General features: G+C 42.6%; 2 protein-coding genes across 3 annotated transcripts in view; one reads left to right on the top strand and one right to left on the bottom strand.

The window, feature by feature from the left end:
* The window catches only part of cpped1 (calcineurin-like phosphoesterase domain containing 1), a 30,419-nt gene extending 13,880 nt beyond the window's left edge, over positions 1 to 16,539 (bottom strand). Inside the window, exons 1-6 of one of the 2 annotated variants that reach the window (XM_036132116.1) lie at positions 16,068 to 16,539; positions 11,673 to 11,891; positions 5,506 to 5,678; positions 3,124 to 3,267; positions 2,885 to 3,017; positions 1,340 to 1,587 (exon numbers count right to left, since the gene is read on the bottom strand). In XM_036132116.1, coding sequence (XP_035988009.1) covers positions 1,355 to 1,587; positions 2,885 to 3,017; positions 3,124 to 3,267; positions 5,506 to 5,678; positions 11,673 to 11,891; positions 16,068 to 16,131 — 966 coding nt within the window. In that variant the 5' untranslated portion in view covers positions 16,132 to 16,539 and the 3' untranslated portion in view covers positions 1,340 to 1,354. Of the gene's footprint in view, positions 1 to 1,339; positions 1,588 to 2,884; positions 3,018 to 3,123; positions 3,268 to 5,505; positions 5,679 to 11,672; positions 11,892 to 16,067 lie in introns of those variants that run through there. The other variant, XM_036132117.1, reaches the window with a different exon arrangement.
* A 4,673-nt stretch (positions 16,540 to 21,212) lies between these two features.
* Positions 21,213 to 22,916, top strand: part of shisa9a (shisa family member 9a) — a 66,613-nt gene continuing 64,909 nt past the window's right edge. The window contains exon 1 of the mRNA XM_036132040.1: positions 21,213 to 22,156. Coding sequence (XP_035987933.1) covers positions 21,642 to 22,156 — 515 coding nt within the window. The 5' untranslated portion in view covers positions 21,213 to 21,641. The remainder of the gene's footprint in view (positions 22,157 to 22,916) is intronic.

Here is a 22,916-nt window from a genome sequence, read left to right as displayed (position 1 = left end):
GTGTAATGCTGCACCTTTAATCCCCATGTTCCACACGGGGTAAGAGAATACTGCGGTCAGCCGTCGGGTCTAAAAGCAGCAAATGACAGAACCTCCAGACTCACAATCAGAAATACTTTAATAATCTCAGAGGGAAATTATTTAAAGTTATTACTAAAAAGGTCAGGATTAAAAACCCAACGGTGCTGGTTCAGTGTCATGTAGAGGTTTAAAACCAGACTGGCAAACCTTCCAAATCCCAGTTCTGTTCAGAAGGATTATGTATATTATTATTATTTATAGATAAAAAATATTATTGAAGAAAATGTTCCTAGATGGACCAGAACCAGAAGATCGGATCGTTGACCCAGAATCTGATAAAAGAAGTGAAGCAAAGTGTGACAGAAAAGCCTTTTAGGTTCACGGATTACATTTAAACAGAACATGTGGATTATGACCATTTGACGCTATAAAAATACTTGTTTTAATTGATTTCAAAGTGCTTCATGTTGCATCATAATTGCTAGTTACTGAGTTACATTTAGTTTATTTTCTGACAGGTTCAGGCGCATTTGTTTGCTTGTATATTTGTGTGTATACATTTTAAAGTGATTTAAATCATTTTTGACATCTGGGGTTGAGTTTTTATTTTACTTTTTGTTATAATTGCATTGATCAAGTTAAAGAGAAAAGTTGAATAAATACTTTTTGCATTTATATCGTAATTACTTCTTTTATTGATTTATAGAGCCTTTAAACAACCAATCAGACAGCTAACGTGCTTTAAAATGAAAGATTAAAAAGCAGATACAGATTAAAAACAATAACTAAAAGTTAGCTTATTGGTGAACTTTACCTGTTTCTTTCATAGAAGCATAAGCAAAGGAAGCGTAATATGGATTAAACTGAGCAGTTTTTAGTAAAACAACTGAAATAATAGCCAAAGTCTCACCTTTACCTGGATGCCTGCAGCTTTTCACCCCAAGTCTATTTCACTTAGTGTGGTTGGGGTGAGAAAACAGGAACGACTGCCTGTTTTCCTTAGATAATGTAGATTCTCTGAGTTTTCCACCAATCAGCCAACATTTTCCCGTCCAGTGATTGAAAAACATTTGCAGCCTTCCTGTTGTCTCATTAAAGCCTTGCTCTCTCTTGCAGCCTCAACGACCCGCTGGTCTTTGTCCATCTTTGCCTTTTATGGACTCCTTCTTTATGGGATTTTCAGTTTCCCTCCACCTGCTCCCAACGCAGGCCGATGGAGCTGAAAAGCAGGCCGCTCCATTTCATCCCATTTAAAGTGACGATTACTAGAAAGTGTGGATTTTATTTACAGTTGCATGTTGTAATCCACTTCTTGTACATATGTCTGCTTTGGTCACTTCCACAGTGACTCACGGCTCTGAGTGGGAGATCTGGAGACGGTATATGACGGCACAGATGTCACAGTCGCCTGGTTTGGAAGCCGGTGGGTGTGTGTGAAGGTTCCCACACATGCTTTGTCAAACATACTGGCACCTGCTTTAAAGCAACCAATCAAACTCCACCATGGGCCGCTCATCCTGCCCAATGGCTGCAGGACATCCTCCACACACCAAGGTGTGCCGACGCCTTTTAAACATTAAACATTATTTACTCAGCATTGGACTGATGGGTTAAAAGCAAAGAAGAAATTTTGTTGTAATGTATGTTTCAATGACAATAAAGATGATATTACTATACTGTTACTACCAGATGCAGCAACCTGCGGCCCAAAATGAAGCCTTCCTGAAGTCTGCTCTGTTTTTTTTTTTTCTATGTAATAATTATATAACCATAAACTCCCTGAAAAATAACATCTGTGTTACCTTCATGCTGATGTAGATATGTAGGTCACATCCATGTCCTATATGTAGTCTGAATCTATAACTGCTGGCAGTGCATATGTGAACAACACTGCAGATAAGACCCCCCCCCCCCCATTGTAAAGAAAGCTGGTTAATTGCCCTTTAATGCTGGAACCAATGCTCCCCTGGAGGAGAAAACTATTGTGTGAGCGAAGCGCCTAGACATCTTTGTGTTGCTTTCAGCAGATGATTTATATTCAGGTTGCGTTCAGGGATAAATATGCAACACGCTGTTTGTGTTTGCATGCAGGAATACGTCTGCATGTCTTCATTTTGGTGGGAAGTCGGTAATAAATGATTCATTCAAGGGTCATCGGACCAAAACGGGCCAACACGGTCAAACAGAGGCGGCTTAATGAGACTTTACTGTCATGATGGAAGCAGATAACTGACCCGCTGAGATGGAGACCCCTGGTTCTGAGAGGGACGTAAAAACACAGGAAGAGCGAGAAATGTGAGGAATAACACGTTGTTAGGAAATTAACACCACTTCCCAACACAGAACCGGTCCGGATGAGAGGTTGTGTCACTCGTAGACTATCGTGTCAGAACCTCCCGCTGCAGGCTCACCGTCCTTGTTGGAGCTTCCTGGCTAAGTAGCCTTGTATCGCTCTCTGGTAAGCCTCCAACAATGGGTTTTGATGAAGGAATTATGGGATGTGACTGCAGTAATTGATTAGCGGTGCGGCGTGTGTGAGCCAGGAGCGTCTCTTGTTCTTCCGGCTAATGGCATATTAATTCCTTGGGCTCAGATCCCAGTTCTGCCTCTCTTAGATATGGCTGGAAGGAGGAGCTTTAGCGGCAGCGTTTGCTAAGACGTATTAAGACTGTGGCCTCAATCCATCTTCATAAAGGAAAACACAGCTGCTATTTCAGGGCTGGAAAGAAGAGCGATGGCTTTGACAATAAAACCTCGATTTACGGCCCATATGGATCAGAAACAGAACATATTTCTGCAGATTTCTCGTGGTGAGCAGACCACTGGACCACGTGAGCGCGCTCCATCAGAGCTGCAGCCTTACCGGCTCTTTTGAACCTGTCCAGCAGCCTCCGCCGGACCTCCTTCTGCAGGTTGAAGTAGTCATCTTCCTCATCGGGGCTCTTTAGGTACAGAGGAATGTGCTGGAAAACCAAGATGTGCTTTGGTTTGGGCTCCTAAGCAGAACAGAGGAAATAATGAATTTCAAACCAAGGTCCACACGCAGTCCACCAAGACATGATCTCATAGATCTGCATGAATCACGGAGTCACGCCGTCTCACCGTAGAGGAGGAGGAGGAGGAGGAGGAGGAGGCCTTGCTCAGCTGGGCTTCCAGCCACGTCTCCTGAGCCTCTTTCAGCTGAGGGCAGGCCGAGGCGTCGTAGAACAGCTGGGAGTTCAGAACCAGGCAGAGAACGCCGCCCACCTGGAGCAACAGCAGCACCAGAAGGAAAGCATTCAAACAAACTCGTGAGCCAAACCCGCCGTGCTTCGCAACACATTCACGTCTCCGGGTTCTGTGAGGTTCTGTCACGGCAGCCGAGCGTCAGCGGTCCGGCACGACAGAACAGCACAGAATGATTCTGAATCTGCATCAGAATCATTCTGGTTCTGAAAGTCTACACTCTGAAAATTCAGCCCATTCTCCTCTGAATAACTCAGACTGGATGGAGAAGATCTGCCAACATCAGCTTTTGGCTTTTGCCACAGATTCCCTGCTGAATTCAGGTCTGGACTTTGACTAGGCCATTCTAACCCATGAACCCATCCCATAATGTCTCTGGCTGCCTGATCAGATGCTAAAATCACCTGGCTCCCCGCGGCGTATTAATGGTTACGTTCTCTCTATGAAGAACGTTTTATGTGTGAACAGTGCTGAATGAATAAACGGATTTATTAGATCCAATCACACACAGATGAAAGCAATTTGCTGCACATGATTTTATTCTAGGGTATCAAAGAAAAGGGGAATGAGTGTTTTAGATTTTTATTAGTAAAAAAAGGTTTTTTACTACTCTTCCTCTCACTTGGCCCCTCACGGCCAATCAATACCCAGGAGGGAATACTGAAACCTTCTATTCTGCATTAATTTCATTTCTATCTGTTATTTTATGGCACACCTGCAGCATATTTCCCTTTTTCATCAGCTGTAATATTCTCCACGCCTGGTAGCTGGTTAACGATGAGGAGGCAGACACAGCAGATCATTTGCAGCCTACATGGGGAGACGAAGCTTTACCTTTCAGTGTTTGAGAACCATGAACATATTGAAATAAGGAAAATGAGTCCAGTGAAATAAAACTGCAGGCACACTTCAGATCTGTGACTAGAATAAAAAATAATAACAGCAGCTAGATGTTTCTCCCTGAGGCTTCTGGGGTCCATTCTTCGTACGTTGCTTAAAACATCCGAGATCAAATGAGACATCCAAGATGATTTCATCCGGCTAATCATGATCCGGCTAATTGGGTTCTTCCAACACACCTGTTGTTTATGATTAGTATGGCTGGATTGAGTTATCTGAGATAACTGCGTGTTCATGTGTTTGTTTAAAAGGGGAAATGTGTCGATAGTAGAAACAATGATCAGCAGCGCTGCTATTGGCTGTTCAGCATGAACAAAGAACGCCCACAGTTTTTCTCCCAAGCAGAACACGAGCTTGGAAGGTTATGCCGAATTTGAGTCATTAATTAAAACACCTCAAAGTCTGCTAAAGCCAGGAGAGAGGGCTGGCAAAAATCAGCAGACAGATTAATGCGTAAATACTGTCCATGGTAGATGTTTCTATCACTTTCTACAGTATTAATTTTTGCTTTTTAATAATTTCATATTTACTTTGTTCTTTTATGTCAGAGCCTCCACAGGAGCCACTAGAACATGGGGACAAGTAAAAGTGAAATACAAGAATATTCTACAAAATGGTAGCCTTTCATTATTATACTTTATTTTAAAAAGGCACTTTTTCCCCAGCCACCAAGAAAAAGGCTGAAAAACAAAAAACAGGTTATTTTACATTTGTTGCATGAGGAATGTTTCACCCTTTCTTTTTCTTTCCCAAAATTACACAGGGGGCCATCCGTTCCCTATATAAACGGCTTCTTCAACAAAAAAAATTGTATTTTGACCTGAAAAAACTGAAATTAAGAGGAGAAACTTGAAAAAGAGAAAAACTGCAGTAGAGATCGAGTTGCTTCAAAAGGACCTTCAGATTAAGTTCTAAAACACCATTTGATACATAGTAGTATTGCTGACTTTACATAACTATCTCTTATTGCAGGCAAACGATGACTTGCTGTCTTTTCTTTATAAAGAATTGTTTAAATAAAACGACAGGAACTAAGTGTATTTGTCTTGTCTTTTATTAAACATTAAAAAAATGGTGTTCCATAATTCTGTCCCGTCCTCTGCCACTAGCTGGACAGACTTCCTTATCTCCTCTGCTTATAAAGCCGCGATCTAATCCTGTTTACATGAAATAAGCCTGCTGGCCAGCACATGTTGCTATGACAACAAGTCCAGGATGAGTTTCGAAGAATCAAACGATCCAAGATCATGCCAAATCATCAACAATCAAATCCAGCTAGCTGAGTTAGCGACGTATGAAGAACGGACCCCTGGTCTCCAGCAATGATGGGTTACTCTGTTGCATCTTCTCTCTCCTTACCCAGAAGCTGAAGTAGTCGTCCCCCCAGGCGCCGCAGTACTGCTCCACCGTGCTGGGGGTCGGGGTGTTGCCCAGGTCATGGTTGCCGCTGACGAACACCAGCGGGATGGAGGGATCGGTCCCCTTTAAGGCGTCCTTCAGGTCTCGCTCCTGACCTTCTCTGAACGGCGTTCCTGTGGCGAGTAGAAAGGATCAGAGACGGACGCAGAACAGCGGTGGTTCTGCCATAAATGGAACAACGTGAACTGATGATGTTTGGTCCAGATGAAACGAGCCAAACGGAGACCGTCAGACCGTGTAAGGCGCTGCCTAAAGGAACCGGATCAGAACCGGATCATCTGCAATACTAATCACCACAGGGAGGGATCTCAAGAGCAATGTTCTGGTTCCGTCTTCTCACACTGCAAAAAGGGAACTAAAAGTAATTAAAATTTCTTGAAATTAGTTTATTTTTCCTTGATTTGAGCAGCTAAATAACCCTATTTGCCAGTGGAATGAGTATTTTTACCCCTAAAATAAGATAAATAGATATCCTGCACTTGAAATAAGATGATAGAGATGAATTGTTACTATTTTAAGTGCAAACATCTTATTCCATTGGCAGATAATCTTATTTAGCTCCTCAAATCAAGGACAAATACACTGATTTCAAGACAATTTCACTTACTTTTAGTTCCCTTTTTGCTGGGCATTCCGAACTGGATAACCTGAGCAACATTTTAGGAATTCTGCAGCATTCCATCAATTATTTGCCTAAACAGCATCAGACAGAGGAGGAATGGCGTTAAACATGTTTTAGCTAAAATAGTTTGGTTGCAGTGGAGGAGCAGACAATGCTGTACGTCTGGTAACTGATGAACAAATGAGTTATTCTCTCCTGACAGAACATCTTCAGCTTGATGCTGGGAGGAAATGTCTGAATTTTATAAAGTAAAGTTTGCATAGTGAGCTGATGTTGGCGTCTGTTAACTTTTAAAGCTAATTTAGCCTCATTCCCAGCTCCTCTCAACAAACTCTGGTTCTAAAACATGTTCACTGAATCCTTTTATTGGTTATTGGTTTCAGTTTGTTCATCTGTTCCCTTTTATAGTTTATCATAGTTTATTATTATAATAATACATTTCTGAGCTGATTGGCTTCAGCTCCTGATAATCCATCGTCTCTGGGGTTCCCTGGAGTTGGACCGGAACCAGAACTGGGAACTTTTCATCAGTAAAGGTCTAAAGAGGGGAGGAGACGCTCCATCTCTGCCTTTTTTTTTAGTTTGACAGGAAATGGTTTGGTCTGGGCCAGCGGGCCGGTCCGTGTGGAGCGCTTTAATGCAAATCAGTCCATCAGGGTTCTGCTCCAAGTTCTGTACACGAGCCGCTCTGATCCCCACTTCATCAGCGACTCTTTGATAGGGGAGCTAATTTATGAAGCGTCGCCGCTCGGCCCTTTAAGTCTGCGTTTAAAGCTCGGACCCGGCACCGGATGACCCACAATTACACAAGCAAAGCCGAGCTTTGATGCTTCCAGAGGAGGTTTAAGGGGGCTTCAAAGAGATTAATCAGAGGCGAGCATAAATTAAAGTGTTTGTATAAGCGGACGGACTTGCAAATGAGGGTTGTCAGAGTAAGGTATGAGGAAGTGAGCGCAGCTGTTGGCTAAGGACAGCCGACAGATAATAGAGAGACGGGCAAACACAATGTGAGAGCAATGAAAAGGAGCAACAGGGAGTGAAATCTCCGGCTACAGAAACACACTTGCCAATTTCCTGTCGCCGACAGGCAGCGGCGTCGACAATGCCGGGTGACAGCCAGCTTCCCTGGCCGCCACCCATTCATTTCAGATTGGAAATAAACCCTTTAAGGGGAAATGTCAGCCGAGGAACGGAGGGAGCAGCTCCAGCTGTAACCCCCCCCCCATCAGTCTGGTTACCGGCGTCATGATGGACGTGGCGAGTAATGAGGATGGCACGCACAACCTGCTCGGCGGGGGCTGACAGTAACCGGGGCTGATGCTGCGCTGCTTACAGGTCCTCCAGGCCAAAGGCTGAAGCTCCTCCTGCAGCTCCACCGGGACGACCGTCTCGCTCTGCAGTCGCCTGATGATGGGGGGGGGGCTGCAGCCGGACACGCTTCACACGGCGCAGACGGCAGGACGCCTGCAGCCCCCCCCTCACGTGACGGGACGGCCACTTCAGCGTCCTGTGCAGCTGCAAACGCGGGTCGCTGCGGCCCAAAGGAAGCCGGAGCGGTGACTCACACTGCAAAAATAGAACTAAAAATAAGTAACATTTTCTTGAAATTAATGTATTTGCCCTTGATTTGTGCAGGAAAATAAGACTATTTGCCAATGGAATAAAATGTTTGCACTTAAAATAGGAACATTTCATCTCCATCATCTTATTTCAAGTGCAGGATGTCTAATTATCTTATTTTAGGGGTAAAAATACTCATTCCATTGGCAAATAATCTTATTTACCTGCTCAAATCAAGGACAAATACATTCATTTCAAGAAAATGTTACTTATTTTTAGTTCTCTTTTTGCAGTGCAGGCGAGGCAGATCTGTGCTGAATATGAATAACTGGCCTAGAGTCAGGTTCTAAAAGCAGCGGCCAAGGACTTTACAGACAAACCGTGTTAATACCCGGCTTAACCTGCAGGACTGAGGGGAACTCTGCTACCTCTGCCTTCAGACGGGTCAGCAGATCACTGAGGCCGGGCGGCCTGCTGGCTTCTCTGCCTCTGCCTCAAGGCCAGTTAGCAAGGCAGGAACCTTACATTCGACCCCTAATTGTCATGCAAAGGTGGTTTGCTTTAGCTTGTGTGTTTTATGCATCATGCAGCATTAATTATTACGTCTGAATCACCATAGAATACAATTTTATACTAACCCCACCGGTTCATACATGAAATTATGTTCATGTGACCAAGATGAAATTTTATATTTTTGGGAAACGTAAGAAACTGAATTTTGTGTTTTCCCAAAAAAGAACTTTAAAGCAGAGCTTTATTATTATAGCATCCTGCCAAACAAACACTTCAGAAAGTGTCTAGTACAGAGTTGACTGATCAAAAATTCAACTTTATTCATGTGACAAATAAACACCATTGGCCAAAGTGCTGTGTATGCAGAGGAAAATGATACCCAACTATAAAAAGATGATTTAAACTTAAACTTCCAATAAATCGTAAAAACAAAAATTTTTGCCTCTCATGCTGTATTTAAAGCTGGTGAGTACAGATAAAAACTCCTACAAACACTAACAGCTGGAGCCTGATGAACAACCCGATCAGAATCAAACACTGGAGGCTACGCAGATATGAATGAGAAGCACTACAACTACCACTGGGTCCAAGGAAACTCTCTTCTTTATTCTGACTGAACCTGCAAAGGTTGGACCTGAATGAGACCCTGAAACAGATTTTATTAAACGGACCGGTTGGTAAATCAGAAGCTCATCAGCATATGCATAGAAAGAGATTCCCTGTGTCCTAAAACCAGAATCTTAAGGCAGAAAATAAATGAAATATCAAAGTGACTCTAGAGCGGAGCCCTGAGGAACTCCACAAGAGACGCAAAGAAGAACCGTGTCTTTATAAATGTCTTTATAAATGTCTTTATAAATGTCTTTATAAATGTCTTTATAAATGTTACGGCACAGTGCTCCAGTCTGGAGGTCAGAGTGAGTTAAACGTCTAAAATGTCTAAAAATCCTTATAGAATAGAATCAACAGCTGTTAAATAAGATCATGTCGTCACAAAAGCTTTAAATCTCCTTGGAGCTTTTGCGATATATTAATTATATTACGTTGAACTCTGCTTCACTGTAGAGAAGCTTTTTAAAGTGAACGAATGTTCTGGATGTGTTCAGTTAGTAACCAGCGTCGTATTTGTTCGGGACACCGGACCGGACCGTCTACAGACCCGTAGCATCTGGGGTTCATGACAACAGCTTAGCTTTACCAGATGAGGTGCTGATAGCACCAGGCTCATCTAGTTCTGAATAAAAAGGGCCTGAACAGAACCGTGACCCTGATCAGATGGTTCTGATGGTTCTGGCTCTCGGATCGCTGTGACTTGTCCTGCCTTAACCTGCCTTATCCAGGGCACGCTTAATAACGACATTTATAATCTCAGTGAGGTCTTTTCCTTGTTAAATAAAGGCTGAATAGTTTCTGCTGACTCTGCAGCTTTCCAGTCCATCTCAGGTCTGAGTTCTGGCTCAAACTGAAACCTGACCCGGTTCTCCTCCGGCTCCGTTTGTGAGATCATGAACAGTTTAACGACTGTCTCGTTAACGACGAGGTCTCGTTAGCGCCCGGCTACAGAGGCCCTGCTTTCTGCAGATAAATATCACATGATGCTGGAAGCTGATGTTCACGGGTTAGACTCCAACAGCAGCTGTTGATGAATCAGCCGAGAAAAGACGGAAACCTTTCAGCAACACTTGTTGGAATACGACAGAAAAATAAAGTTCCTCCATTTACAGCGACAGCCTGAGAAGCGCTAAGAGGGCCGTCGCTCTGCGTGGCTAAAAATCAGCTGGAGTCAGGAGGCTGTGCTGCTAAAACAGGAGAATGGATGGAGCAGCAGCGCGCTGAGGGAGAACCGCTGAGGGAGAACCGCTGAGGGAGAACCGCTGAGGGAGAACCGCTGAGGGAGAACCGCTGAGGGAGAACCGCTGAGGGAGAACCGCTGGCCCAAAGCTTCAGGCTGAACGAGTGAGGAGGGCCAGCTGACAGCGTTCCCTCCTGGAACCAGGAACCTTAGAGGTTTCACCACTAAAAGACGAAACGTTAAGCAGATCAGAGGAAAATATAGAACTTGGTTCCTTAGTTTGATCCAAAAGGTTCTGATTTCTGATTTCTACACGCCGTCCTGCGTATCTCAACACTTTGAAACGATTTTCTTCTTCTCCTGTTATTAAAAACGCCTCGTTAAAGATGGAATTTAGACTTTTTAAAGCAGGGGTCTCCAAAGGGGGCCCTTATTTTGTGCGGCCCTTGACCAAAAGTCCAAAAATGGCTTTAGAAAAGTTGAATTGGAGGTTTGTGCATATGTGACATATTTAAAAAAAATATTTGGAGTGAAATTTTCGTTGAGGTGGAAAGTCTTCTAAAACTAAAATGGAAAAAAACAAAATAATTTGTCTTTCATCGACCAGGTGTGAACTTTTACTTTTTACATGCTTTATAAATCAAGCTGGCGACCCCGCCGCAGTAAATAGTGAAAATAATGAAATGTTTGCATTGCACATCTAAGAGCAGGCTCCACTTCACTTGTTTAACTTTACACCAACTTAAAAAATAAGTCAATGAATAATATAAAAGGCCTCGTCTTAAAGTAAAATATTAAACATCGCTACTTTTACCAAAACAATTTCACCTTTCGGGACTAATACAGAGCAATGGCAAAAAAATGAAATAAAATCTTGATTTTTCCAAAATTAAATCATAAGTTTCAAATGCAAATTAGTCGATAAAGTCAATCACTTATTCCAGAGAGCAGCTGCTGCAGAGACAAAAACCTGAATTTTCACCTAACATATTTTAAATGTTAGTTAATCGCCTAACATTTAAAATAAAGTCCTGAAAACATCTTTAAGTAAATTAGATTTTGTTGATATCTCAGGGGTAAAAAGTCATTTTTCTGCAAGGCAATAAAGAGACAATAGAAGCTGTGCTGTGATTGGTCGGCAGAGTTGGTTCTGATTGGCCAGTCACCTGGAAGCTTTGCCTTTTTCTCCATGTGAATTAATTAAAATATTAATATCCATCATCTCCTACCCTCATTCAGAGCTTCTCCCCTCGGGCCGCGCCTCAGACCGGACCGCCACAGAAACCCGTCGGTTCCTCAGAACGGCTGCAGAACATGCAGGTTCTAACCAGCAGGGTGTTAAACTGTATTTACTGAGTTTTTTTTATTCTATCTTGATCTTATAACGTTAGTTATGGGATATCGTGCCACATACTGTGGCAGGAAGTGGATCTAAGCGGGAATATTAGGAGATGTTTATAGATTTATAAAGTATATAGTTTTTACAGCAAACAGGGTTTGTATTCAGGTTAAATGTCCTTCTGACAGTAAAATAACCTTATTTTATCTTTTATCTTAATCCTGTAGAAGCTGTGGAATTAAAGCTTGGTGGGTCTTCCTGGTGATGCTTAGCAGTCCTACCCGGCATGGCGTGGACCAGGTCTCCACACAGCACCATGAACCTGGGCCTGGGTCGGAGCCGGTTGACGGCCTCCACCGTCTGTTTGGTCAGCTCCACCTCTTCGGCCCATTCGTCCCCCCCGCCGTCACAGTCCCCCTCCCTCCAGGCCTTCATCAGCCCCAGCTGGGGGTCCGCAGCTTGGATGAAGCAGAAGGGTCCGGTCCAGGTCCGCTCTGCATCTGGGAAGAGGGACGGACAAACGGGATCACAATGCAGTGAGGATGGCTTTAAAGATGCTTCAGAGGGAGGAAAGGCAGAAAATAAATGAAAACGTCTTTATTTCACTGACTGCAGCAAAGCTTTTAATGTCGGTCACTGAACCCCGGCACCAGGTCCAGCTCAGGACTCCAGATCCGGACCGGATCCTCCAGACTGGTGTTTGGCAGCAGATTGTGAAACGTCTACAGTTTTACACAAAGTTGTTTAGTTTCCTTCCAGCAGGTTAAACGTGAATCTGTCAAATCTGCCGGTAAACATTTATTGTGGATTTCATCTTTGGGGAATGATGTGAGGAATTAAGCTTCCCTCTGGCAGCAGCGGGTAGAACCTTTCTTCCAGAAGTTTAATCTGGAAAAACTTTGGTTTTATGCATTTATTTTGATTTCCTTGTGCCAGATAATCTAAGCTTTGCAGCGGGCAGACGCCACACCTGGGGCCTCAGGTAGGAAGCGTGCGTACGCAGAAAGGTTTGGGCAAGACGATAATTCATTAACAATATATATTAATGATAGAAAAAAAGGGTCAGTAAAAAGTTCAGTAGAATAACAGTTTTCCTTCTTTAAGAATTCTAGCTTATAATGTAGGTTAATATTACATCATTACATCCTCCCAACCAATCACAACGCAGACCCAGGAGCGCTCTGTCAGTAAGCTCCGCCCCCTTCAGAGAGTTCAGAGAGCATGAGTTCTTTTTAATTTTTTAAAAGTTGGTTTGTTTTGTATATAAAAGTAGGTTGCTAAGCAACAGCAAAAAACAGCCAGGCTGCACTTAAAATGTATGCTTTGATTTTTTTGATAATTATCGATATCGATCAACACCATTTCTATTTTATAAATATGATTTTTTCAATCATATTTCTATTTTTCTATTTCTATTCTAGTTTTTTTGCCCTAAGAAAACTTGCGGTACAATGTTTAAACGACCAACTCAGCACGCACAAAAACCAGCGTTGTGTAAAGTCTGCAGCAGTCCATGCGCATTTTATTATTAATAATAATAATAATAATAATTTGACCTGCCGTGAAAATGATCAGCAACGCAAACTTCTTCCATCAACAATAAAAACACCATAAAATTCCTAAAACGGACCCAAATCTGCTGTTTTATTTAACCCAATGAAGTTTCAGCTGTTATGGTTTAAACATGGGATGCATATTAATATCATTACATCCATCAGCTGAATGCAGCAGCTAAGCGGCGCCGTTTGGACCCGACAGACAACATGTTCCTTCAATGAGTGGCTGATGTCACAGCAGAAGCCGCTGGTCCTCTGTCCCTCGCTGCATCCATCCCTGCAGGTGCTTCTCTCACAGCGGCGTTGCTGCGGTTCTTTGGACACGTGGTCGGTGCCGTCTGCTGTTTTTACTGATCTGTAGTTATGGGCGAGGAAGAGCGGCCCAGGTACATGCAACACGTCCAACTCCAGGCAAATCAGGATTTATCAAGGTGACCCGTTTACGCACGGCTTCATACATCTGAATTATGTTTTGCACCACAAATTTCAGGATTTCTCGCTACAGCCAACCTTAAGCATGACAGCCGCGCAGTCTTTCATTCACAAGGCCCCTGGGGTCACGCAGTGTTTAAACGCAGCGATAACACAAAAACTGAAGAAATATTTTAGCACTCATAGAAACCTCCTGATAATCCTCCTGTTTGTCCCACAATAGGGAATAAAACACAGAGTTACACAAAGTTTATAGTAGGAAAAAACAAGCTAATCTAACCTAAAGTTACTTCTACAGCAGAAGAGGAAGAGTTTTGTCAGAAACACGAAAATTTAAAGTAAAAAAGAAATAAATACCAGAGCAAATATTGCATAATTACTGATAATATGGCATTCTCAGGTAAAAAAGATGAACTGTTAAAGTTAACAGTGAAAATAAAGAACACCAGCCTGTTTACAGAACAAAATGAAACAATATGCCTCATAGTAAAGCAACGTTATGTTGGTTTTGTCCATATTCCCAGAATCTATCCCCAACTTCTGCGATAAATGGACCCAAAGTAAACATCTTTCTGCTGCAAGCAGGAAAGTCTGAGGACCGGCCGGCTGCTGAGCTGCCAGGCTAGTCGCCATCAGCAGCACAGAAACACGCTGGAGGAGGAGAGACGTGCTAAATAATAAACTAAATTATTAACGTTAATATAATCTCTGCAGTTTACAACACAAAGGCCACGTGATCCTCCTCCTGTTCATTAAGCAGACGAGCCGTGCCTGTTGTTGTAGTTGAGGAGCAGTGGCTGCAGCCTAGTGGTGGTAGTAACACGGCATTACTCAGAGACACTAACACAGCACCGCTAAGTGATATGCAAATGTTCTGCCTGTTGCCTGAAAACGGACAGATGTGAAGAGCAGGTGTGAACGACAGCTTTCTGCTCCACTCACTGCGTTTCCAGAGGATGGTGGGGGGGTGGGGGGGGGGGCTATGTTCAAGGCAAACCCCTGAGGGTCCGGTAGCTGCCCAGCATCCTCTGGCCTTGGCATGCCCCCCCCCCCCCTACTATCTCCATCCCAGAGTTTCTAATTACTCAGGCCTCCAGAGAAACGTGGGTGCAGACGTAAAGGAACGGGAGACAGAGAGGAAAGATGAGGGGAAAAAGCTCAACAATGATCCCTTCTGTGTAATCGACATTTAGCAAAACACGATTGGAAACACATTCTCCTTTTTACGATTACCATCTTCATCCCATAAACCGAATGAGTTTATAGCGCCTTTAGTGCCAACTAACCTCTTGTTTATCTCAACTTGTGAATGCACCCTCAGGACTCTGATAAATGTGCTGCCAACAGCGAGGACAGGCGAGGATTTCCAATTCTCAGCTCCAGACAGTTTAGCCTTGTTTTATCCCTGCTTCCTGTTTTATCTCTGTTGTAGCATTCATCCTTAGATGAATTTGGATTATTTCATGAACACATAACCCCAATATAAAAGTAATAAATTAAAGACCTATTTATACACGTGATAGGTTAAGTAGAGCGGGAGATAAATGCATGAAAGAAACACTTTACAAATGGTTTAATTTTAAAATAATTAACTAAGCACATTATTGAACAATGAAATTCAAAGCATATATATGTATTTCAGAATTTAGTTTATTTAATCGGGGTTGCGCATCAAAGTCGGTGGGTTGGGGCCAACACCACTACAGATTTATCTGCATTTGTGCTGCTGTCCTGGTTAATTAATCAGATGAATTATTTCATGATGAACCGTGGCACGGAAAATACTGAATAACTGAAAAAACACTGACATTCTGAATGTTTTTGTGAATTTAACACATTCCTCACATATTTCAATTATAATAGGTACATATTGACGAACCTAGGGTACTGAAATGATGATAATTTTTAGATTTATTCAATAAATTCTTTGCCGAGTTTCCACCACCAACCAGCAGGGGGTGCTAAACATTCTAAAAGATGGAAGGGTAATTGGTAAAAAGCAATGTGCTTAGAATTTGGGTCAAGCTTTTAAAACATTATAAACGTCATAATTAAAATTAATTTATTTTATTTGTTTACTGACGATGGTCCTCGTTTGACACACTTCTTGGTTATGGTTATCTGTTCTGGGGTTTACAACAGCCAAGCATTAATGCGTTAAACTCATAAGAAAGTTCAAAAAATATTCAAGCAAAGTATGAATTGATGTCTGAAGGTTTCAACCCAACTTTTGACTTCCACATTGACGGTTTGTCTAAATTAATACGTCACTCTAAAACTATAAATATGTAAAAACATGAATAAAGTTTCATAATTTTCTGCCAGGAACATGTCCGGTGTGGGTCCAGCTAGCCGTCACCGTGGCAACAGCGACCAACGGTGGATATAGCTGGAGAGGTGGCTAACTGGTTAGCTTCAGCCCGCTGGCTAACTGGTTAGCCTCAGCCCGGTGGCTAACTGGTTAGCTTAAAACCGGTGGCTAACTGGATAGCCTAAAGCCCGATGGCTAACTGGTTAGCCTAAAGCCCGGTGGCTAACTGGTTAGCTTCTGCCTGGTGGCTAACTGGTTAGCTTCTGCCTGGTGGCTAACTGGTTAGCTTCTGCCTGGTGGCTAACTGGTTAGCTTCTGCCTGGTGGCTAACTGGTTAGCTTCAGCCCGGGCTAAAGGAGCTAGCGGCGGGCGGATACCTTCAGTGAGTCCGCTGAAGGTCCGGTGTTTGGCTCTGAGGAACAGATCTTCCTTCTCTGACATGTCCACGGCTGGTTCCGCCAAACGAGTCAAGCCCTGCCGGACTTGTAAAGTTGTTAGCCTGACTCCGGACCAGTTGACCTGTCGCGCCGCTTGTGCTGTCTGCTGCGGACAGGCGGCTCGTCGGTGATCGACTACACAGCCTGCTTATCAGTCAGTAACTTTTACACAACAAGCTGCCACATGATCCACAACAGTTGCAGGGCAGGTTGGGTTGTGTGTACCTCTGTGAAGTTGGGATATAATCTAGAATTTCTGCATCTTTTCCATCTCCTATTACTGCCGATATAAAACGCCTTTCAGGCTTTTGTCCGGGGCGCCTAAGTCCTAACAGAAAGTTAGGCATTAATAATAATAATGAGAACCAACACCAAACGCCATCATATAAAAGGGACTTGGACCTCATGTGTACTGTTTACAATATTCATTAAAAAAAAAATCTATTACATGGCCCGTTTCTATGGAAACAAGCTTTTTTAATATTAACTGTAACTGTTGTTCGCACCCCAGATATTTGAAAAAAATAATAAAATATTTTATTATATTTAATAGCAATATAGAACTCTCTAAAATCAAGTTTAATGCTAAAGCCACCAATTTGTTTTTGACCTTATAAATGGTGTGTTGTTTAATGTTCTTATGTTTTATTTTTATGTTTCTAAATAAGCTATATTATGTCTGGTGTCTGTTTAAATAAAATCATTAAAACGCCATCATGGAGCTTCTTGAGTTTTATTATGCTGTTGGTTGATGTAAAGCTGGATAATCAAAAGTGGCAACAAATGAAAAAGCAATTTAAGTAAATAATTTCAAATAAATAAATAAATTAATAAATGGGCTACATTTGGACCCAAGAATCATCTGCACCATGTCAGCAAACGTATCTACACCCTCACCTTTTCACACATATGAACTTTAACAACATTAAACATGAGATGAACGGTTTATTTGTCATTGTAGATTTTTTCCAGCATTACAACTAACTAACTACAACTGTTGGTTACTGGACCGAGAAATAAAATTAACAAATATTCAAATATATTTTGCTTGTTTAGCATTTGAAAAAATATGTTGTTAAAATCCCTGAAGGCCGTGTGTAGAAAATATCTTCTGTGACATCCCTCTTACTATTTCTTTTTTTTTTTAAAACTGCCCCCGGCTTTCAATAGATGGTGTTTATTTATCGTAATTTCTTTGCCAAAGTCAGCGCTGCTCTTGGAGAATCCAGAGTGATTTCTTCTGAAGATAATTTACATACACAAACATAAATCTGGGTGGATTCTCACCTAAATACATGCTTGACTGTGTCAGCAAAGAGAGACACTATTTGCTCCATTTCATTCATTTATTTATTCCCATCCTTGATGCCTAGACATTCATTTCCTCCCATGCTTATGAGAATATCTAACCATTGTTTTAGGGGAGCTTTTGTGAAATCAGACACCGATGGCTGTAATTTATCCCAGAGGTCGAGGGTCTGTGGAGGCCGCTCATGTTGTTCTACAGCCAACTTGCTCACAAACTGCTTCCACAGTTTGGATGTGAAAAACGTCCCTTTAACCTTAATGCCTCTCTGCGTTGCTTCAGATCTCACCTGTCTGTATGCAGCAACTGCTTGCAGAAGAAGAATACACATTTGGTGATGTGAGGTTTGGGCAGCAGGTCTTTGTAGTAATAGTTGGGAGAAAACATCATGTATTCACAGGTGGCATCTCATCGTTGCATAAAGTTGGAATTCCCCGAGCTCCTGAGAGTGATTTAGTCTTTCACAAATGTTTGTAGTCTGCATGCCTGGCTGTTAGAGATGATACACTTGAGGCCGTGGAGGTGATTGGGTGACTTCAACGATTTGTGGGGTTGTCTCTATAGAGCAGGTTTGCTGCAGTCCATCAGCATGAAAGCATCCAACCAGGAGTATTGTTCAAAGAGGAGACAGCTTCTTCCCAATCTGTGTCTCTCTCTAGTCAAACATGTATAAAGATGCTGACTTAAATGAACCAGAATGCTACAGAGTCATTTTAAATGATCCACAGTTGTTATTCTGTTAAAATGTTGCCTTTGATGCTTACATCCTTTGTGCATAATCTGGAAAAAAGACAGTGAAATACCATGGCATCTTTTTTTAGGACTGCAGCTGCAGAAGATTTATTTGGACTTACTGATTAACTTTTTCAATAGATGAGGTGGGGAAAAAAATCCCTTTTAACGGAGTTTATCTGGCATGTTTTATCAGGCAAAATGAAAGGTAAGATGGAATAGAAAAGCCTCACAATCCAAAGCTGTTCAAACCCAACTTTAAATGACTAAACCCTCAGGCAAAAATTGAACTTATGAATGAAATTCGTCTTTCAAAAAAAAAATATGTTCCCTGGTTTCTGAATGTTCTGTCCAAATAAAGTTTACTTCTCAACCAACAGCATGGTGCAGAATCATCAAGTGTTTGTTTAGTATGTCTCATTTGGTCTTTCTATGGGTGGGATCCTTTTAAATTGTCTCCCTGTCCTTCCCTGTAGCTCAGTTTTGTTTGGTTGTTTTTGTCTTTGCAGATTTAATAGCATATCGGTTATTTCGTACATGCTTTCCCATCTTTTCTCTCTTTTTATGGTCACTGTATTGGGTAAACATTGGTTTATGATCAGGGTAACCCATGTCCTGTACTTATGGAACCACTGCTTATCCTGCACTTGCTGCTATTGCACTTCTGGTTAGACCTAAACTGCATTTCATTGCCTTGTACCTGTACCTGTGTAATGACAATAAAGTTGAATCTAATCAAAAGGGCATTTTGATTTTGCAAGAGGATGTGTTTCCTTTAGCCGGATCTCTGTCTTTGTTTCTTTATCTGGAAGTGTATCCACTTTTCTCTTAAAAGGCTTGAATGTTGACCCTTTTATTTTAAAACGATCCACAGTGAGTAAATACATGATAATAGCTTGTTGGTTTCTAAATGTACATTATGTAACTTGAAAACAAATTATGCAACAGTTTTACTCACAGATACGGCTAACAGATTTCTTGCAGAATGGCCTATATTTTCATGTGTCTCACTAATCATTAAATGTGCACTGCTTCCAAGGATAGAGCTTCGTTTGGGTATGCACATCATGAGTATTTCTGAAGCGCCTTCAGCTGCCTGATCAGAGCAGAAAAAGGACCTTGGACAGAGCCTGGAGCCTTTCAGCACCACGGACAGAGGCCATTTCCCTCCCACCTTTACACTGGTGAGCAGAAACTGCTCACCTGGTTCCTTTGAAACATTTGATACTGATGCAAAAATGATGTCATTGCCCACTGGCAATGTCAAAGAACCCTTTTTTATTTAATCATTAGAAGACAAGGTTATCATCTCTCCAAAGTAAGGGATTATTTGAGGAAAGCATTTGAAGATAATATTGTGCTAATGAGATAAAGTGATGTTTGCTTGCACAGTAGTTCTGCTGCCAACCGATAATGAGGGTAACTAATGTTATCAGGCTCCAGTGCATTTGAACTACATCCAGTTTTAGCAGCCTGTGGGTCAACATTCCTTCATTATGTTGGCTTAGAAATCTCTGGATTGTTCTGCTAAGTTATTAAGGGAAAAAACATAATTTTTAAAGTTTTGCCACCAATTGTAAACTTGAGGCTAGTCTGGACTTTGACTAGGCCATTCTAATCCATGAATCTGCCCTGATCTAAACCATCCCATAATACTTTAGGCTGCAGGTTCAGGCTGGTTCTCCTGCTGGAAGGAGAACCTCCATCTCAGTCTTGGGTTCTCCTGCAGCCTCTAACAGGTTCTCCTCCTGGATGGTCCTGGTTTATCTCCATCCATCTTCCATCAGCTCTGACCTGCTTTCCTGTAAACTGCTAACAAGACATTTTCCAACAACAGCTATTTTCTTGATACTTTTAAAATAAACACCAAATGTGTGGACTAGTAGTTGTCCTATGTACAGCTACTTCCACCTGAGCTGTGGGTCTCTGCAGCTCCTCCAGAGCCACCATGGTCCTCCTGCTTCTCTGATCAATGCTCTCCTGGTCCAGCCTGTCAATCCAGGTGGACGTCCATGTCCTGGTAGGTCTGCAGGTGGTCCATCCTCTCTCCAGGTCCACATGATGCAGTTGGATTCAGATTAAATGACACACAACTGGATTTTTTTTTTTACAAATTAGATCTTAATTAATTTTACCAAATATTCATTCACAGTAAAAATGTATCAATACAGATGCACACCACAGTTTTCAGATTTTTACTTGTGAAACATAACAAAACCCAAATATATTTTTCTTTGCTCCCAACAAAATATGCGGTTATTATTTGACAATAATTCCACTGATAATAATTCAAGGCTCTGAGTGAGAAGAGGGACAGAAGTGAATAAAACTAGTTGTAACTTTTTACATTCGTCATAATCTGCATTGCAGTACAGACACAATGAAAATCTGCCCAGTTCTGCATTCATTTAAATACATTTTCTGAAAGTTATTATGAAGATGCCTCAGTTCAAAATCATGTCCTAATATATTCGAGTGGAATGGATCTTGGAAATTACTTTTTAATCAATGAATAAATCAGTGTCGAATGTCAGAAAAAATATTCTGTTAAGCTTTAGAAGGAAAAAGTCGGAATCAGATTTGGATTAAAATGCGAAACGATGAAATAAGAGAAGAACCTGTAGGAAAATAAAAGGATGGTGTGGCTCAATAATCACAATAATATGATTAAGATATTACATTTTATTTGTTTTATCTAAAAATCATAAATAAATATTCTTCACCGTTGCTGGAAAGTGTAATTTCGACATTATATTCTATGTTCTACGAAGCTCCAGCCACAGCGGCACATTAGGCTACTTGTGATTTCTGGATTTCTCCAAAAAGCTGCCGATCGGAACGCGCAAAGTGGCAACAAAAAGGGGCTCCCACGTATTTCCTCGCATGACAGAGCCCTGATGTGGGTATTTTGAAGCTTTTATCATAATATTTCACTACGATGCCTCCCTCTCCCTGTTGTTATCCAAGCATATACTCGCACTCTCTCTCTCCCTCCCGTTTCCTCCTCCTCCTCCTCCTCTCTTTTTGCGCACCAGGCTCTCCCACCCTCAGCTCCTCCATTCGCTCACTGCGCTCTCATCCTCGGCGTGGCTTGTGTCTCTGCCTACTCCCGTGCGTAAGAGCGCACAGATGGATATGTTAACGGATGCACTCATGAAAACGCGCTATCGGAGCTCGTGAAAACGTCAAGGACGCACAAAAGCGCATCTCAGTACTAAGGAGTAACTTGATGCGCTCAAGTTCAGTCCGCGGAGATTTTATTTTAAATCATTATCATCATTCTGAGTGTCTGTTCTTTTCCCCTTTTCTTTCTTTTCGGAGGGAAGGTTGGTAAAAATGTCAATCTGCGCGGATGACGGTGCATCGCTCCTCGGCTTCACGTTTCTGGACTTCTCCGCCTGTCATGATTGCGCGCCTTTCCCCGTCTCTCCAAGTCTGCTCGTTTCTGCGTGAAGTTGAACGGACGAGAAAGCGCGATGAGAGGGAAATTCTTCCTGCTCGCCTTCTTGTTGCTCAAACTTATGGCTCTCGTGTGTAAAGCCGACGGGGAGCCAGGACTGCTCGGGGGATTCGTCATGATCGCCACGTCCAACGGCTCCCGGGAGGAGGAGAGCGTGTCGGAGGAGACGCCGCACACCGAGGACAAGTGCCGGGGCTACTACGACGTGATGGGCCAGTGGGACCCGCCGTTCATCTGCAAGACGGGAAATTATCTGTACTGCTGCGGCACCTGTGGCTTCCGCTTCTGCTGCTCCTTCAAACAATCACGGCTGGACCAGAGCACCTGTAAGAACTACGACACCCCGATGTGGATGAAGACCGGACAGACCCCCTACAAGAAAATGAACAAGCTGCACGACAGCACCAAAGACAAGACCAACCTTATTGTTTACATCATTTGTGGAGTGGTGGCCATCATGGCTCTGGTTGGGATTTTCACCAAGCTGGGATTGGAGAAGGCGCACCGGCCCCAGAGAGAGAACATGTCCAGGTGAGACCCTCTTCTCTCAGTGCGCTTGTTTACAAAGACGCAGGCGGCTGTAGCCTGAGTACGCACAGATCGGAGCGCTCAGCTTGAGGTCTGCCTCAGTTCCTCCTCCAAGATGTCAACCATCCATTGGACTATTTCAGGTCCCTGTCCTCATTTAGCTGAGGAAAATAGGTCTGAACAGTTATTCAGGCAGTATTCCAATTCAATTCAGTTCAATTCAATTTTATTTATGTAGTATCAATTAACAACACGTTATCTCAGTCTCGGTCTAAAGTCAGCTTCCATCAGATCCTCCAGGTTGGTGAGAAAGTTTCCTCTCTAAGGAAACCCAGCAGGTTGCATCAAGTCTCTCCAAGCAGCATTCACTCCTCCTGAAAGAGCGTAGAGCCACAGTGGACAGTCGTCTGCATTGTTGATGGCTTTGCAGCAATCCCTCATACTGAGCATGCATGAAGCGACAGTGGAGAGGAAAACTCCCCTTTAACAGGGAGGAGAACCTCCAGCAGAACCAGAACCAGGCTCAGTGTGAACGCTCATCTGCCTCCACCCAGTGGGGCTTAGAGAAGACAGAGCAGAGACACAGAAAGCTCAGAAGCTCACATTGACCCAGGAGTACTTTCTATGTTAGAGAAGACAGAGCAGAGACACAGAAAGCACAGAAGCTCACATTGACCCAGGAGTACTTTCTATGGTAGAGAAGACAGAGCAGAGACACAGAAAGCACAGAAGCTCACATTGACCCAGGAGTACTTTCTATGTT

Source organism: Fundulus heteroclitus, unplaced genomic scaffold, assembly GCF_011125445.2.
Source record: "Fundulus heteroclitus isolate FHET01 unplaced genomic scaffold, MU-UCD_Fhet_4.1 scaffold_47, whole genome shotgun sequence".
Taxonomy (NCBI): domain Eukaryota; kingdom Metazoa; phylum Chordata; class Actinopteri; order Cyprinodontiformes; family Fundulidae; genus Fundulus; species Fundulus heteroclitus.
The sequence above is the reverse complement of the archived record's forward strand: the minus strand, read 5'-3'. Positions and strand labels throughout refer to the sequence as shown.